The sequence below is a fragment of the Gastrolobium bilobum genome, unplaced genomic scaffold (genome assembly GCF_033153095.1).
Source record: "Gastrolobium bilobum isolate Gb01-03AN ecotype WA unplaced genomic scaffold, APGP_CSIRO_Gbil_v1 utg1421, whole genome shotgun sequence".
NCBI classification, from domain to species: domain Eukaryota; kingdom Viridiplantae; phylum Streptophyta; class Magnoliopsida; order Fabales; family Fabaceae; genus Gastrolobium; species Gastrolobium bilobum.
In genome coordinates this window covers 76,172-94,470 of record NW_026897280.1, presented here as the reverse complement: position 1 = coordinate 94,470, position 18,299 = coordinate 76,172, and the positions used below count along the sequence as shown (strand labels likewise).

Here is an 18,299-nt window from a genome sequence, read left to right as displayed (position 1 = left end):
TCATTCCCTTAATTATTGAGAGTCATGTTTATTTATTTGGCTTTCAGTTATTTTGCATGCAGACTGATGTCTTTTTTATGAGAATTGTTGATGTTTTATGATTGATGATCATCGTTGTTTTCTTATTATTTTTCTTTTGTTGACCGTGAAGTATAATTGTCTTTAAACATATTCTAAAGTTTAAAGATATATAGTTGTCACTGTTGAGATCTCATGTTGTACTGTGAGATACTGGCTTACTTAAGCAAAACAATTTCATATTGTTTAGAAATTGCAGTGATGCAATTTTATTTAATTTCTTGAGAGTTTGCATTTAGAAGTGTAATTTCATGTTTCTTGGAAATTGCACTAATGTAATTTCATTTTGTTGAGAAATTATATTGAGGACCGATAAGAATTATGTGTTACATTGTTGATCATATTTTGGCACTAATTCTTACTACACTACTAGGCTCATGATTCATAAAGATATAATACTCATTGTATGTGAGTGTGGAAGGTCATATACTATGATATTTTCGGTATATTGATCGCCATGTTCCTATAATGGGATTATGTTGGATTGAATCGTATTGAGATGCTGGTATTGGAATATTGCTTTTCAAAATCGTGCCACGTAAAATTAATTTTTAGTTGTTAACCGGCGTTGTTTTCGAAATAAAATAATTTTCAAAATAATATTAAACTAATTAATATAGCCCAAGTAGGGGAATGTTAGAAACTTTCCTTTATGTAGGCAATATTAATTAATTAATTTTATATTTTAAATTAATCAGATTAATGGATATTCCAATATTATTATTTTGACTAGCCCATTGTGATAATATTGAGCTAGGCTTCTGATATCTTTTGTTATTGGGCCTAGTTATGCAGCTGCAAAAGTTTTAGTGTGACCCTGATTTTTCATGATGAGTGGATTCAATAGACACAAATTCATTTTTGAGTAATTGGCTAGGTTTCCCTCTCTAGCCTATTTATATTGGGGTTAAGCCCTATGAGCTATCATGCTTTCATCGCAAGAAGGCTGCCAATCTCAGAATAGGCGATAGATTGAAAGACCCTAACATCTTGTTCCCGCATTTCCTTTGGTTTTGTGATGGCCCATCAAGGTATATACATTCATAACTCGAATTTATTGTCATTTGGTATTTTATAATCATATGCATGATTCATTATTTTACATTTAACATTCTTAGTCTCCGATAGGACATTTATAATATATCCTACTTTAATCGTGAAATAATATATCAACTTCCAAAATTTTTTTCACCACAACTATATCAACATGAACTGATATTAATAACAAACCAAGAGGTCGAGAGAACCAGCCGAGGGGCATTAGTATGACCCATTGGGCCACACTTTCGGAGTCCATCTCTGCTCGGACTCTATATAAAGTTTTTAACTTTCAACAAATATTTTTAATTTTTTAATGATATCATATAATGTTATTAATTGATGATAATTATTTATAAATATTTTTATATAACTTTCATTATTTTTTATTTATTTTTTATTTTACAACTTTCATTAAACTTTTTCTGCATAAATTATGTGAATTACACATTGCATGTCACTAATATTATCATGTTCTTTTTTTTTTTGGATAATTAATTTTTTTATTCGTGGCCAAAATTCCTTTCAATATTTTAATTATCTCACGTTCGCGGATTCACCTATGAAACATACTTTATAGAGTAATATCATTATCATGTTCAGATAGCGTTAACTACTAGCGATTGAAGTGTATTGTTTTTGGTCTTCATGATGAGTCTCTCTGTGTTTCCGAGGAGGAAAAAAAGGTGATATGATGAAGATGCTTATATATAAAGTACAGTAAATAGTTTTTTTTTCTCAACAGATTTTACGATATCCACTTTAATCCCTAGCAGATAAAAAGATTATTCGTGGTTCATAAGAAATTCAAAATGGATCCATTTAGTTGAAATTGTGGTCCCTAAGAAATTCAAATTGAACTCATTTAGTTGAAATCGTGGTCCCTCATAAATTCAAAAAAGACTCACATTAGTCCCTCAAAAGGACTAAAATGGATCCACTTTAAATTTCTTAAGGACTACGAGTAGAAAATGATATTTACTCTATAAAGTATGTTTCGTAGGTGAATCCGCGAACCTGAGATAATTAAAATAGTGAAAGTAATTTTGGCCACGAATAAAAAATTAATTATGCTAATATGAAGGGTTGGGCTGGCCAAAGTGATAATAAGAATTAGGGTAAATTTTATATAACCACCTTGTAGTTATGCATCTTTTCAAAATACCACCATGCATTTTCAATTAAAACAATTCACCTCCTTAAACTTTGATATTAAAACAATTAAACATATCTATCAATTTTAAGACATAAATACCCCTGTTCAAAACTCACCTAACATTCCATCACCTATTGACCTTGTCGTTGCCCGCAAGCCCTGCTGCCACTGCCCTTCGGTGAGTCCGGTCACCGCCTTATCCGTTGGTCGTCATGGCTATGGTGTCTTGCTCCTCCTTGAATTTTCAAGAGCATAAGAAATTATTATTCTCTTCTCCGCAAGAGAATCGATTGAATTCTACAAAATACTCAAATAGTGCCCAGATAGAAAAATGCAATTCTAACACTTGAAAGGAACTTGTATATTATATAACAATTCCAACACTTCACATATTTAAATCCACTAGAAAAAGAAAAAGAAAATGTCACTCAATTCATTTATATTTTTGAAATTGGATATCAAGTGATGAACCTAGTTTTTTTTGTGCTTCGACATGACGCCTACATCTATGTAAATGGAAAACACCGGTGGGATCCCATCAACGGAATCTGGCCCAATGAGAGTGATTTTAAAGCCTTGATTGCATTTTTTATAGCAGCAAAATTTGCTCTTCTCCATTAGAAAACCTTGTATTTGTCCCCAAAAATAAGACAATTGAAAAACCAATGAAGTGATCACTCCTGCCTTGTGTTGTCGTGTGGGCAGCGACGAAAGATGGTGGTCAATGGACATTGCAAGCCTAGCTGACAGCAGCCGGTGGCAGGCGGGTGCAGTGGCGGACCCAGAAAATTTTCTTTATGTCTGCACACTCAGGGCGCCCCCTATTTTTTTTTAAAGATTATAATCATGATCCAATTTTTGCTTCCACTTCAAAAGTAAAGCTTTGGTGAATCAACCAAAGTTTCAAGGAAATAATCGATAATGATAATTAAAAATAAATAAACACCACAAAAAGACAATTGTAAAATACAGTATAATTGTAGGGGTTAATCGATCAAAAACCCACCTTTGTCGATGTTTATTTGATCCAAAGTTGACCAGTTTTGCTTCATAAAAAAACATGAAAAATCCCGTGTGATTCTCCTCTGGTCCACTCTTTACCTTTTTCCTTTTAATCTTCCTATTTTTTTATTTTTTTACTTGACTTGAATCACACACCCTATTTAAAAAAAAAAAAAAAATTCTCCTCAACTTTATGTCTGCAAGTGCACACAATAAAACTAACCTAGGTCCGCGAGTGGGCGGGTGGTTGCCAGTATGGCAGGTGATACAGTGGCGAAGACAGGGTTATTTTCGTATTAAAATTGTAAAATATGCTTGATTGTTGTAAGTTTAAAGTTGAAGGGAGTTAATTGTTTGAATTAAAAGTATGAGGTGCTTTTTTCAAAAGACATATAAGTTGAAGGAGGTTTTATGTAATTTAGCCTAAGAATTATGAACCTTGGAGGAATTGATAAAAGAGGTTAAAGTTGAATAATTATTACGGTAGGGTCGTTTGAATTAGTTTTTTTTTTTTTCAGAAAAATTTCACTTGAATGTTTACTTTTTTTTAAAAAAATGCCAAAATCCATTTTTTTTAAAAGTTAAAAATTTTAGCTTCTAAAAATACTAGGAGTCAAATTTTTTTTTTAAAAAAATTTAAATAACTTTAATTTTTGTAAAAAATACTTCTAAAATAAATAAGATATAATTTTTTTTAACAGACTCATGCAAACGGGTCGTTTAGTCGACTCGGAATTAATCGTGTACACCCCTTCCCCAACATAATAATTAGGGTCATTTGTACCAAAAAAATAAAATAATTAGGGTCATTTAATAAAAAAAATTAATTATTATCTTGATAAATTACTTATCGCCGGCAATTAAGCTGTCTCTATGACCTATCATGGGTGATATCGGCCCAATTCTAGACTGTTGATAAATTAAAACTAATTTATTTCTTAAAAAAATAATTACTGGAGAAAAAAAAAAAAGGATGCACGTTGATCACACGAGGCTAAAGGATAAAAAGCAAGTGGGAGAAAATCATAGTATGTACTTTGTGGAATCTTTGATGGAATGTCCAAAACAGATATTTTGGGTTGAGTGTTTGTGAATGTGCCAGTACACTGAGTCAAGTACCTCTCTATCTATCTATGTCATTGGTGATTGGCCAAAAAAATGTGCCATCAAAGCAACCACCAATAGCATTTGGTCGTTTTACAAACAAAACAAAGGGTTTATCATCTATCATTTAACATGACCACAAAAATTTTCCTACACACAACATTTTGTGAGGCCAGCAGCAAAACGAATCTCTATAATATAACAGAATCACTTTTCCTACACATAACTCTCGTAAAACCCCAGAACAAAACACAAAAGTCACAAACATCAGCTCCCAACAACACTTGTGTTGTGTCTTTCCCTTCTCCAAAGCCATGGCTATGTCTGGTGCTCTGAGTCTATCCCAATTCTCAGTTTATAGGCCTATTTCATTGCCAAGAAAATTTCCCAAAAACAGGGTTTGCATTAGAGCCATGTCAGAAACCTCATCCTCTTCCTCTTCTACTTCTGTAAGCACCCAACAAGAACCAACATCAGATGATTCAGCTTCATCCTCATCAGTAACATTTGCTCCTCCACCCAATTTCAAACCCCCTGAGCCCAAAACCTTTGCAGTGAGACCTGACAAGAGGGGTGAGATTTTTGGAGCTATTCTTCCCATTTTCTTTCGCTTTGCTACTGGAGTTTTCGTTTCTGGGTAACCAAATTCCTTCTCTGGCTCTTTTTCCTCTCTTCTTTTTTCTCTGTTTTAGTTTTACAACAACCATAGCTAAATTCTAACGCTTGTAGCCTGTGACAATTCAAAGTTGATTTTTCCCCTCTTTTATTTAACATATATATATGGGATGGAGTTCTTAATCCGTATCATGTTTGTGCATAGCATTTCTTGCTTTTCAGTTTTCGCTGTAATAGTGTAATGTAATTTTAATATTTAGTCCTGGTTAGTTTCAGCATAGTTTCTTGTTTGATCTAAGCGTAGTTGATCTTGGATATTGGAAAGCATCAATTCAACCCAAAAGCTTAAGTTAGGTGAGGATTTTTTAATGGTTTATATTATTTTCTAACATATTCCCTCATACGAGATCTCACTGGACTTGAAAGGTAGACAATACATAGACTTACCTACCTGTGTTAAGAAAATTTCACAAGAGAAAGTGGAGGGCGGTGAGAATTGAACCCGGGACACGAGGCTTTAATACCATGTAAAGAATTACTTTAACCCAAAACCTTAAGGTGTTAGTGAGGGCCTTTTTAATGGTTTATACTTTTCTTTAACATGCCCCCTGACAAGAGATCCCACTGAACATGAAGGGTTGGATAATGCACAAACCCACCAACTGTGCTAAGAAAATTCCACAAGAGAAAGTGAGGGCGGTGAGAATCGAACCCGAGACACGAGGTTCTGGTACCATAAGTTCTATCATGTAAAGAACCAATTCAACCTAAGCTTTTGGATTGAATTGGTTCTTTACAGAGATGATCGCACGTGGTGGCAGAGATTACTTATACATAATGCGAGTTGAAGCAAGGGCGTGGTATGTGTGCTCAATTGCTGTGATAGTTAGGGTTTTAGAAGTGTGTACTTACGTGAATTAACCCTCTATTTATAGATGGAGAGTTAAAGAGTTTGGGTGGGACATAACTTCTGTTGGATAAGACCCATTATCTTGAATCAGGGCTACCTTGAGGCCTTATCTTTTCGAACCTATGGGACCCTTTATGTGGGTCTAGGACTCTAGAACAATTCTTATAGTGATTGAATTGAAGCAACTATCTAGGTAGAGTGGTGGTAAAACAATCTCAATGGGTTGATTTGGCTGTGTGATGTTCATAACATAGGTTCAATAGAAAGAGAAAACATCCGTTGAATGTTTGCATAGACAAACTTGATATTGTTTCCATTTCAATAAGATTGATTCAAGTTCTGATAGAGGGATCTGATATGATTGGTGTTATAGCTCTTCTGCTAGAAGAATCGTGATACTGTGAAAGACTAGTCGTAATTGGCTTCCCATGAAATTTTTTATTACATGTTATATTTAGAATGCTATAGCATCAAATTGGTGTCGGCATATACATTCTATGATTGAACTGTGCAACTTAAAATAGGAGCAGGGCTTAAACTGGAATAAGCATTTGAAAGGAGATTCACTTCTTAAAGTACTGCGTTACAAGTGAGCAAATATCTAGAATTTGGCCCAAATTTTATTGTGTTTGTGTGGAGCTATTGACTTGTAAAACTTATTTTCGTTCAAAGAAAGCAGAAAATCATAATTAATTAATCTATTTTGGATTGGAGTTTTCTATCTATTGATTGTAAAAAGATTCTGCTGAATGCATAAATGATTCATGAGTATTACTTAACGTAGCTTATTCATAAAGCAGTATGATAAAGCCAACACACCACAAGTTATGCAAAGGTTTTGTTGATTTTATTGAGGGTGTTCTAAAACTGTTATATGTGAAAGTATATCAGGATACTGGCAGAAATTTTAAATTTTTTGTGCTTCTGTTGTGCCCTGGCAGGTATTCTTTTTCATTTGTTTCTAAGGATGAATTTCCACCAGACCAATTTGCAATGGAAGTTTCTGGTATCACCTACATTCTCTTATGTTTAATGATCATTATTGCATACCAAGTTAATTAGGTCAATTGTCAAATAGTCATTAAATATCTGGTTGACTTGCAACTTTGACTTAGAAAGTGGAAACATTGAGAGTTGTAGGCCAACTTGACAATGGGTAGCTGTTTCCATGAAAATTTTCTACAAAATTACATGTTGCCCAAGCATAAAAAGGTTCCAAAGAAAGATCTCTTTAGCTGTCAAGTTAAGATGGCAATGCTTGTAAAGTTGGCAGATTTTTTTTCATCACTTGGTGCTAAGAAAATGCTGAACTGTTAAAGTTTGGCTGCTGAGTGTATCTGCAGATTAAAGATGTTGTCTGAGTGTAGTGTTGTGGCACATTTCTAAATTTTCTGTTATATACAATTTGGATTGATATCAGAAAATACTTACCTCATATAGCAACATATTTATATTGAACAGTTTTTAATTTTTTTTAAATCTTGTTCCTTATTTTCTTGTTAACATTAATAGTATGGTTTCAGGCTATAAGGTAAAAGAAACATCAAATTTAGGCCCTCGCCCAGAGAAGCCTATTGAGATATATGAATTTGAGAGGTACCTTATATTTCTCTGTCGATATATTTTTTTATTAGATACCAACTGGTATCCAAAATGTTGCAACTAGTTCGATTTTTGGTTTGAGCATCTCCACCCTCCCCAATAGTCTTGACGAATCGATATCTTAAAATTGTTGGATTTAGTCAGTGTGCATTTATGCATTGGACTAAAACTAGCTTTCTGTGTTGCTTTTGTACCTTTTCATTAATCTTTTGTTGTTTACATGACACATAAACTAACTCCATATATTGTTTTTGTTCTTTAATCATGTACTGCAACGGATCGTGTGCAGCTGTCCATTTTGTCGAAAGGTATGGATTTTGGTTTTGAAGGATTCACGTTTCCATTTTTCAAGATTTTTTTCTTAAGAATTAATTTCTTTTTCAAGAATTTGTTTCTTGTCCTGGTCTAATACTGGCATTCTTCTATTACTATATTAACAAACCTTCTTTTATGTTATGGATTGTGGACTAATATTTTGGTTATATAATATAGGTTAGAGAAATTGTTGCTGTTTTGGACCTTGATGTTCTTTTCTATCCTTGCCCAAGAAATGGCCCAAATTTTCGTCCCAAGGTTGTTCAGATGGGTGGTAAACAGCAGTTTCCCTACATGGTAAGATTGATTTCTTAAAACTTAAAAGCAAACAACAAAACAAAATCAGCAGTTTTTTGTTATGATTTTTCTAACATTTTAAAAAGGATAGGATAAAAATACACTTACCTAAAACTACTTCAGTGAAGTTAATGCAAAAACTATCCTGAAATTCATGAATCCTTCCGGAGCTAGACTCTGGAAATTTTCATACACATAAACTACTTTTTTTGTATTCTGTTCATGTACATACCTCATTGATTGATTTGTACTGACTTAAATAAAACAGCACAAACAACCATCTAAAGCTGCAGTAAAATTTTTCTATGTTCTCCCTACAAAAAAAAAATAAAAAAAATTCTGTTTTTTGGCTTTCCAAAATTTTTACTAGTTATTATGTATCTATCATCACTTTCCTTGTCATGCCTGATGCTGATTACTTAGTGTCTCTTGGACTCTTGGTGACTTATAACATTTTTCTTATTTTTCTTCGTTTCAGGTAGACCCCAACACCGGCGTTTCGATGTATGAATCAGATGACATAATTCAGTATTTGGTTGGCAAATATGGTTTGTGTCTTCATATATACCGTTTTCTGTTGTGTGCTTATGTTATGTAATCTTTTTCCCATTGCATTTCAAGCTATAAAATATACTGATATTTATAGGCGAGAAGAGATTACCACCCATACATTTCAGAAATGTGTATTTGATCACTTAAATTATAAGCATAAAAAAATGTTAAGTTTAGACAATTCCTTATTGTACATACCTCAGAAACTATCTTGCTACATTGTAGTGTATATGTATAGGGATAGCATCATTTTATACCAATGGAAGTTACCCTCTCAATCTTAGTCATTGATCTTATCTATCTATATACCTATATATATGCAAATAAATCAATGGTTAAGATTACTGTAAAACTTCTTATTCTTACATCAGTGTAAGTCAATTCTCCTTTTATATATATATATATATATATAGACTTTGATTTCATTGTCATTTTTCCTGTAAGGTTTAGCTAATGCCATGCTTTACCCAAAAATATCCAATTGTTGAGTGTTGATCATTCATTATCTATTCTATAGGTGATGGAAATGTTCCTCTTACTTTATCACTTGGATTTTTAACGGTTAGAACCTGACTCCACTATCAGTGTTTTTTTAATAGTAAGCTGAACTGTGTTAATGATATTAGTATCTAAAGTCTGATATTTTTCTGCAGACACTGACTGCTGGTCTTGCCATGCTCGGTCGTATTGGAAAGGTAAAGTTAATGTCTAATTTTTCCCCCTTTTTAAGTGGTATTGTTGAACTAATTCTTATTAAAAAGTAACCCTTTCTCTAAAGTTAATGGAACGAATTACTAGCATATGCCAAGATGGCTGGTAGACTAAGACTGCTACATATGAATTTCAATTTTTTTTTTTCTTGCTTTTGTTGTCATTGGGATTTCAGTTTTATCTGTACAAAGAATACTACAAGTGCTCAATCTTTGTTTTCAGGGGACAAGTTATACTCCAGCAAAGTTACCTCCAAAGCCACTTAAATTATGGGCATATGAGGTTTGTCGACATCATACAAGCCATGCATCCTAACGCTTAATGAATTAATGATTGCTATCACTAAATTATAGATTGTTATGCACATGATAATGATAAGGATATAATGATAATGTGATCATTATCTGTTGCCACAGAATTTTAATTTTAAGTACTTGTTTCTTTCAGGGGTCTCCTTTCTGCAAACTTGTACGTGAAGTACTTGTAGAATTAGAGCTGCCACACCTGCTTTGCAGGTAAAATCCATGTACTTTTTGGTTGATATCAATTCCTTGGTTTAATCTTCATTGTTGACTTATAATGCATGCACGAATTTTTCATGGACATTTATGTATTGTTGGGGTAAATGTATTATGTATACCATTTTTGGTTCATGTTACTTACTTTAATATTTCATTTTAGTTGTGCTAGGGGTAGCCCAAAACGACAGATACTATACAAGAAAACTGGACATTTCCAGGTACTTGATTTATTCAATTAGTGAGTTTTTGTCAACATTGCAAGCTTCATAACATGGTATTTGGTTAGTGGATAAATTAATATCAATGTTGATGGTTATGGTTCCCAGGCACCCTTTTTGGAAGATCCAAACACTGGGATAGAAATGTTTGAGAGTGCAGAAATTATAGAGTATCTAACAGCAACTTACGCTCTTCAGTGAGTAGTTTTAACCTTTAAGAGAGGCTTATGAGGGCTATTTACTCTCTATGTAATCATATGCCTGTCTCATATGTAAATGTGATTGAAAATGGTTCTAACACTGCGATAAATCCATTTGTTACTATATCAAAATATCACATAGTGGAATCAAATGCCTCAACATTCAACAATGGTTTGAGGTGTTTAAAACCCTCGGTTGCAAAGTAATAGTGTAATTTGTTCTTCATTATTGCACTACAAGGCCTTTTACTAAATGCCTTCGAAGATGATTTTCCTGCCTTCAACGTTGTACATTTTATTTTGACTAAACAATCATCTGTAACTTTTGAAAGTACAAGTGTCATGATTTTGATTCTAAAGAAAGACATTAATTTAGTTTTTTTAATATAAAAAGTAACATTAAAATTGCCTTTTTATATACTGTTTTTGAGATCAGACATCTAAATTAGTGTATCTTTTATGATAAAGAATAAATTAATGTTAGTTTTTCAAAGAATCAAATTGTTGTCATTTTTTTTATACTTAAGTGATTGAAATGATATTTACCTTTTTTTGGGATTAAAGTGATGTTATTTGTTTATTTAGAGATTAAAAGAAATGTTTACTCATTTATTGTAGTTGAAATAATGAACTTGGTAGTTTTTCGGTACTGAAATTTCATCTTCCATTGATTGTAATAGATGGTTTAAGGAATATTTTAAGTAGATAATTCATGAATTACCTTCAAGTTTATGTATAAAGTAAGGGGAATTTCTCGTGTGGTATAGGTTGTGTGAAAGAATTTGTACAATTTAATGATTTTCTTTTTATCACCCTTTATTTGATATATTCTCTCATCACTCTTAATTTGCAGAACGACGGTAAATATTTTTTCATATAACCTTTATGTCGTACAAGAGAATTTATTCTCATAAGTAAAAAATGTATTCTCTTATGGAACAAATTTTTTTATATTTTGTATTAAAGTCCATTATGTAATCAATACTAAGAAAAACCAAATAATTATAGTTTAGTTGGTACATGAGAGTTGAGTAGGTAAGGGGAAGAGTATGTGTTTGATTTTTTCTAATTTCATCTTTGAGAGGGATTTAAAGCTTTAATTTTGGACCCGTCTCAAAAAAGATTGCCTTCCTTGAAAGATAATTGTGATTTATCTATAAAAAAAAAATCAATACCAAGAAAAAAAAAAGGTCCATTATTTAATTATGATTTAGTCATACATCTAATATTATTTGAAGTTTAGTCATCCAGATTATTTTGCCTCAATCAGGCTGAATGTACTCTGCAGCTGCACCCAAATATCTGCCTCAACATCTTAAGTAAATTATAGAGTAAACACCATTTTTGGTCCCTAACAAAAAATACGATTTCCACTTTAGTTCTTTACAAAAATAAATTAGTCAGTTAGTCCCTAACAAATTCAAAGTGAATCTATTTTAGTCCTTTTGAGGGACTAATATGGGTCTTTTTTGAATTTGTGAGGGACCACGATTTTAACTAAATGAGTCCACTTTGAATTTGTTAGGGATTAACTGACTAATTTATTTTTGTAAAGGACTAAAGTGGGGACCATGTTTTTTGTTAGGGACCAAAACGAATATTTACTCTAAATTATAGTTTGAAAGTTCACCGAAAAAAAAAAATTATAGTTTGAGAAATTTTCTTTTAATCTCTACTTATCTGCAAATCAACTTTAATAACAATTAACATCAAGATCAAGGAGATAGATAAACAACCCAACATTGGAACAATCAACCTAAAAAACTATATCAAACTCAGCATTCTTTAATTAAATTTTATTCGATGAGAATTGGGTGAGGCATCACCCTCGATGAACCACTAGAATATCCAAATTTCACACAAGATGCAAAATCAATGAACATTGGGATTAAAATGCAACCCAAAGGTCCACCTTAAACATATCATCAGGATCCCATATAAATATATAATATATAATGGGGCTTATATTTCTCTCTGTAGTAGGAGAGGAGATTTTTCTCCAACTTACACAGAAAAGTAGGTTCTACTGTTTTTTTTTTTTTAAAAAAGAGGTTGCACATTTTTTTATGGTTGTGTAGGAAAAATATTTGTTTTGCAAAAATACATTTTCGATATATAATATGTGTAAAAGTATAGCCCAAAACTAAAAATATGGTGTTTCTCTTCTACCTCTTCCACGGTTCCACACGGGGGAGGTTCATTTGTTTCTTTGATCCAAAAGTATTTAAAAACAATAAAGAAACAAATAGGGGTGTCAATTCTTGACGCGACATGCTAACACGATACGAACATGACACAAAAATTTATGTTTTGGTTGATCCATATTTAAATTTGTGTCATGTTCGTATTGACAAAAATATGACACGAAAAAAACTATGTCGTGTCACGTGTCAACATGTAAAAACACATTTGATTCGTATTTTTTAAGTTGTTTATCATTTTGGCCAATTCATGTCATGTCAAGCCGCACAAAAAGTGATTTGTGTCGGTGTCAAGAGCTCATAAATTTTAATTTAAGTATTATCTATTTCGTCCAGTGTTTTAAAACCCTGCCTCGTCAGGTCACCGATCCCTTTCTCTGAAGGTTGGGGTCAACAGTTTAACCCCTGCATGCATGTTGACCCTCTGACCCTCGAAACCCAGCCGGGTCTCGGTGACTCCCGAGTCAGAAGGGGTCACTGTATTTAAAAAATGAATTTACACACGAAACTACGTCGTTAGGTTTGTAAGGGAAAAAAAACTCAGTTGCTTCCTAGATCCATAACTAGATTTAAAATCTAAATCATTCTTCTTCTTCTCTCCCGATCTTCTCCACCAGACCCAGTCTCCCTGATCCGGTGATCTCCTCCGCCTTTCCTCCCTTGTGGAGGTGGTTCCTCCTATCCTCTCCGGTCTTCTTTCTCCCAATCCTCCATTGTGCTGGTTCTTCTCTCCCCACCTTTGATTCGTCGCTGCCTCTCCTCCGTCGTTCTCTCTTGGATAAAGGATATCCTTTTACATGTTGTTCATAATTTTTATGCGTGACTTCAATTTTCAGTTGTTGTTTGTGACTTCAAATGGTACAGAGAAGTTCATTCAGTATTTCATGAAACAACAAATTTTTTGAAGTGGAAGGTATATTTCTTCAGAAGCTATTATTTTATGCTCTCTGTGATGACATTATTTCTCTAGAGTCTAAACAAATTTCAAATTTGTATGTTTTTTTTTTCTTTTGGTAAGCAGTTTGTAATGTATGTGTTTTATTTCAAGAAAAAAGTGCAAATAAAATAGAATGCTTTGCTGTTTATAATAATTATGATGTAGTGCGTTGCTCCAATGGATCATGAAAGTAGATTGGGAGAAAGTAAGGGTTGACAAATTTTTATTTAGAAGGCATGAAGTTGACATAATGAATGTTGTATGTAGTTTTCTATGATGATGTTTGAAAAAATTTCATATAGGATATATATTTATTTTTTTAATATATAAAATCGTGATCCTTGACCTCGGCCGAGTTGATGGATCGAATTTCTAAACACCAGTTCCTTTTCGTGTCAACCCGCATAATTTATGTGATGTGCCATTGCACTATTTTTTCTTATAAAAAAAATTAAAAGCATAAGCGAATCTAGAAAATGTTCATAATTAAAACCTCACACCTCCTTGAAATATGGTGCTTGAAAACATATAGAGACGTACTCACGTATTTTTCTAGTGGAGAATTTTTTCTCTCTCCTTTGATGTAAGTGGGGGAGGTATAATCTGATTCTGCACCGAGTTCCGTGAGTTATTTCATGTGTCCATTAATATACATTGTTATGGACTCGTATAAGGGGCCCATTGGATGATAGGCCCAACAAGGAGCAATCCAAGATTTAAATCAAGTATAATTATGGATAGTATCCATTAAGGATACTAATCCTAATGCAACAGCATGGCACGCAGGCCCGAGCCCTCATTAGAGATACTAAAGGTCCACTTCATATTACCCACATGTAACTCCTATAAATAAGAGATAAACCCTAAAGGTACGTTACGCTCTCTCTCTCTCTTATTGTTATGTTGTCACTATGCGCACACATACACCCCATTGGCAAAAGCTGTTATTAGTTCGTTGTGCACAGTGATCTGCTTGACTCAAGGGTATCTCCTTCATAGATACCTTGGAGAGGGCACTAGATCCAAGATCAACATACCAGTCTATTGGGCTGGACATCTCTGTCTCCAAGACAGAACATTGGCGCCGTCTGTGGGGATCGAACCTTTGAATTTGATATTCCCACGATTCTGACTGAAGATGGCAGTCCGTACAAGGAGTGATAGCCAACAGCCACACCCTCAGAATCAGCCGCTGGATCCAATCCTAAAAGAGGCGAATCGACCTCAAAACCAGCCTGAGAATGAGGTGGATTACGATCATGTTCATGTCAGTGAGGATGTATCAGACACAGCCTCTACCTCAGCACCCCGCGACTGAGTTGCGGCTCCCGTCTTGAATAATCCTCCCCAACATCCTGGGGATATTGCTGCTCGCGTTGCCCAATCTGCAGATCCTGATTCACGACTTTCTCAAAATGCGTTCGCCATAATTTTACGGCGAATGGAGGACATGGAGAATCGTAACAACCTCTAACAGCAAGATTTTCAAAGAATGCAAGAAGAAAATACCAGGAGAATGCTGGATTTGGAATAGCGCTTAAGGGGGACGATAGGGCTGGAGCGAAAGAGGTCCAAGGCCGAGATGCTAATGGCCGTGAAGGGGACCACAATCCGGATCATCAAAACCGGGTTACTGAAGTAGAAAACCGAGGAAGGCCCAATCCTGGGATTGCATCGGGTACGAACCTGAGAAACAATGTAAGGACCAATCTTGGGAGTACATTGGGTCCAAACCCGGAGAACAATGGAATGGGTGATCGGAATGACAACGCACAAACTTTGACCCAAAATGCTTCAGCAGGAGCAAAAGGGCAGAGAAACCGGGATGGCACACATCGTAACCAGGATGCCCAAACCACCAGAGGACGTGTGGAACCCGGTGGTTGCAAAAGGAAGTATGGTAGGGGGCAGTATAATAACAACCCCTTTACTGGTGAAATACTGAATGCTTTTTTTCTAAAAGATTTTGATTCGGCACGCTTGCAGAAGTATGATGGAAGTCAGGACCCACAGGTCCACATAGATGCATTTGACATGGGCATGTATATCCGAGGAATTGATGATTCCCTCATATCTCGGATATTTGCCATAACTCTGACTGGGGCAGCGTAGGCATGGTTCCCAACCCTACCTGCCAACTCTATTGGTTCCTTCGAGGCATTCAGAGAGAAATTTCTGCTGAATTTCGCAACAAGCAAAAAACGCCCAAAGTCTAAGTTCGCCCTGGGAAAGATACGACAGCAACCCGGAGAAACTCTCCAGAGGTATCTTAATAGGTTCAAAGATGCTGCTTTGCAGGTGCCGGGTTTACAAGAAAATGTCCACATTCACCTCATTGTGGCTGGCCTGGATGGATCATCCAGACTAGCCAAGTTAGTCTACAAAGACCCAGTGAGGACGTTAGAGGAGTTCAGAACTCGTTCAAAGAAATACTTGGAACTCGAACAAATGGAGATAGCAAATGCACTATCAGAGGAATGTAAAAGAGCAAGTCAAAGAAGGAGGAGCCCGACCTTGAGAGAAAAGGAGCAAACCGGTAATAAAAAGAAAGACTCCAGAAGCAGAATCCCAGATGATAGAGATCGGGTTGGAAGATATGAGAAATCCACACCGGTGAATGCCTCACGCTCTCAAATTTGGAGGGAAGTGGCAATGACGAAGATGAAGAAAGTAGATAGACCTTGGCCACTAGGAACTTGCCACTCTAATTATAGGGCTTTGTGGGTTAAAGCTCACAATAGACATATTGGGGTTTTAATCTGGACAAAGGTAAAATAACAATTTGTACATGACCTAGACATATGCTTACATAGATTGCAGACTTTTAATTCATTTGCTTAATGCTTAATTCAAGAGGAATTACTAGGACACTAGAATTTTAATTGGGTTAAAGGGTTGAAATCACTAAGACATTAGGGTTCAACTAATTTATAGGGAAATAATGAATTGTCTGAGCAAACAAATTAGTTAAGTATAAAATACAATATAGGAATATAAGGGAGGATCAGAGGTGAAATGCATCCTAACTACAGTCTTTTTACAATTTTTACTCAATCTCATAATTTCTTGTCATTCTTGATATTCTTGCATGCGTTTGAATTTAATTGCTTTTAAAATTCTGTTTTTAAATTACGACAATTAATCAAATTCACAATCAAACCTACTTTTCTTCCAAATCAAGGGAAATAGTTAAAATTAGTTATTGGTGCATTAATCCTCGAGGGAAAGGATCTTTACTTATCACTTTTATTACTTGAAACGAATGGTATACTTGCCGATTTTGCAACAACCGTGATCCAGCAAAGCAGAACTGAGCCGAGTTGTGTGATGATAATCACCTCGACAAATGATTGGAGGCAAACCATAATGGCTTACGTTGAAAAAGGAACATTGCCTGAAGGCCTATTGGAGACAAGGAAGCTGGTCCGAGATGTGACACAATATGTAATAGTATAAGATCAGCTGTAGAAAAAGAGATTGCATATCCCTATGCTGAAATGCTTGAACTCGAAGGAAGCAGAATATGTGTTGACCGAGATACATGAAGGAATCAATGGCCACCACATAGGGGGTAGAGCTTTAGCTAGAAAGGCCCTCCGAGATGGCTACTACTGGCCAATTAAGGAAGCAGACTCTAAAGAACATGTCAAAAGATGTGACAGTTGTCAGATGCATGCCAGGCTAATTCTTTCACCACCAGAAGAATTGAAATATATCTCGGCTCCATGGCCCTTTTTCAAATGGGGGATAGATTTGCTGGGACCTTTCAAAGCTGCCGAAGGACAGTTGAAGTGGCTAATTATGGCCGTAGATTACTTCACCAAGTGGATAGAAGCAGAACCAGTTACCCCAATAACCTCGGCTAGGATACAAAGGTTCTTTGAAAGGAACATTGTTTCTAGGTTTGGAATATCAGCTGAGGTGGTGACTGATAATGGAACACAATTTGCTGATAAAAGGTTACAGGAATTGATAAAAGACTTAAAGGTCAAACACTGTTTCGCATCTATGGAACACTCACAGTCAAATGGGCAAGCTGAAGCTGCAAACAAGATAATCGTTGATGAGCTCAAGAAATGAATGATGGATGCCAAAGAAAGTTGGGTTCATCAATTATACTTTGTTTTGTGGGGATACCGAACGAGTACCCAGACAGCAACAGGGGAAACCTCTTTCAGATTGACATATGGATGTGAAGCCATGATCCCGGTGGAGATTAGAGAACCCTCTTGGAGAAGAATGAATGTTATTAAGCAGAATGAACAAGAAAAGTGCAAAATGCTCATTGCCGAGTTAGATCTCGTTGATGAAGCCAGGGTCACAGCTCACTGTCGGGATTGATGGCCAAACAACTGATAGCAGCTAGATATAATAAAAAAGTGAGACCAAGGGTGTTTGAGAAAAATGACTTGGTACTCAGAAGAGCAGATATTGGCAATAAGAATGCCAGAGATGGAAAGCTAGCTGCAAACTGTGAAGGTCCTTATCGAGTTAAAGAGAAACTTGGAAGAGGAGCCTATGTCTTGGAAACAACGGAAGGCAAAGGAATCAAGAGAAATTGGAACGCGGATAAGCTGAAAATATATTACAGCTAAATCTGGGATCCACCTTCTGAAGATTTGAACTATTTTCAATTTATTTGAAGATTTTCCTAGGCGAATTATTTTCCTTTTTTAGGGACTTGACTAAAGTCGAATATGCCGACAAATTCATGTAATTAAAAATTTGATATCAATAAATGAGGAATTTTTCTTTTTAAGATTTATCCTTATTCAATTTGATGCATCAATACAAAATCTGAGGTGCAAGTGCAATTCGTCATGCTGACTCTGATCAAGTCGA

General features: G+C 34.9%; 1 protein-coding gene across 1 annotated transcript; it reads left to right on the top strand.

Annotated features, from left to right (window-relative positions):
- The first annotated feature begins 4,621 nt into the window (after positions 1 to 4,621).
- Positions 4,622 to 10,539, top strand: LOC133305705 (uncharacterized). Its single transcript, XM_061505946.1, has 12 exons — positions 4,622 to 5,015; positions 6,845 to 6,909; positions 7,427 to 7,499; positions 7,795 to 7,813; positions 7,998 to 8,117; positions 8,596 to 8,665; positions 9,187 to 9,230; positions 9,323 to 9,364; positions 9,603 to 9,662; positions 9,828 to 9,895; positions 10,062 to 10,119; positions 10,228 to 10,539. Exons 1-12 carry the CDS (start codon positions 4,693 to 4,695, stop codon positions 10,318 to 10,320), a joined length of 1,035 nt encoding a protein of 344 aa, XP_061361930.1. The 5' UTR covers positions 4,622 to 4,692; the 3' UTR covers positions 10,321 to 10,539.
- Positions 10,540 to 18,299: the final 7,760 nt, after the last annotated feature.

Coding starts and splice junctions, on each gene's coding strand:
- LOC133305705 (XM_061505946.1), top strand. CDS start 4,693: ATGGCTATGTCTGGTGCTCTGAGTCTATCCCAATTCTCAGTTTATAGG. Junction 8,118..8,595: donor AACAGCAGTTTCCCTACATG/GTAAGATTGATT, acceptor TCTTCGTTTCAG/GTAGACCCCAACACCGGCGT. Junction 9,365..9,602: donor TGCTCGGTCGTATTGGAAAG/GTAAAGTTAATG, acceptor CTTTGTTTTCAG/GGGACAAGTTATACTCCAGC.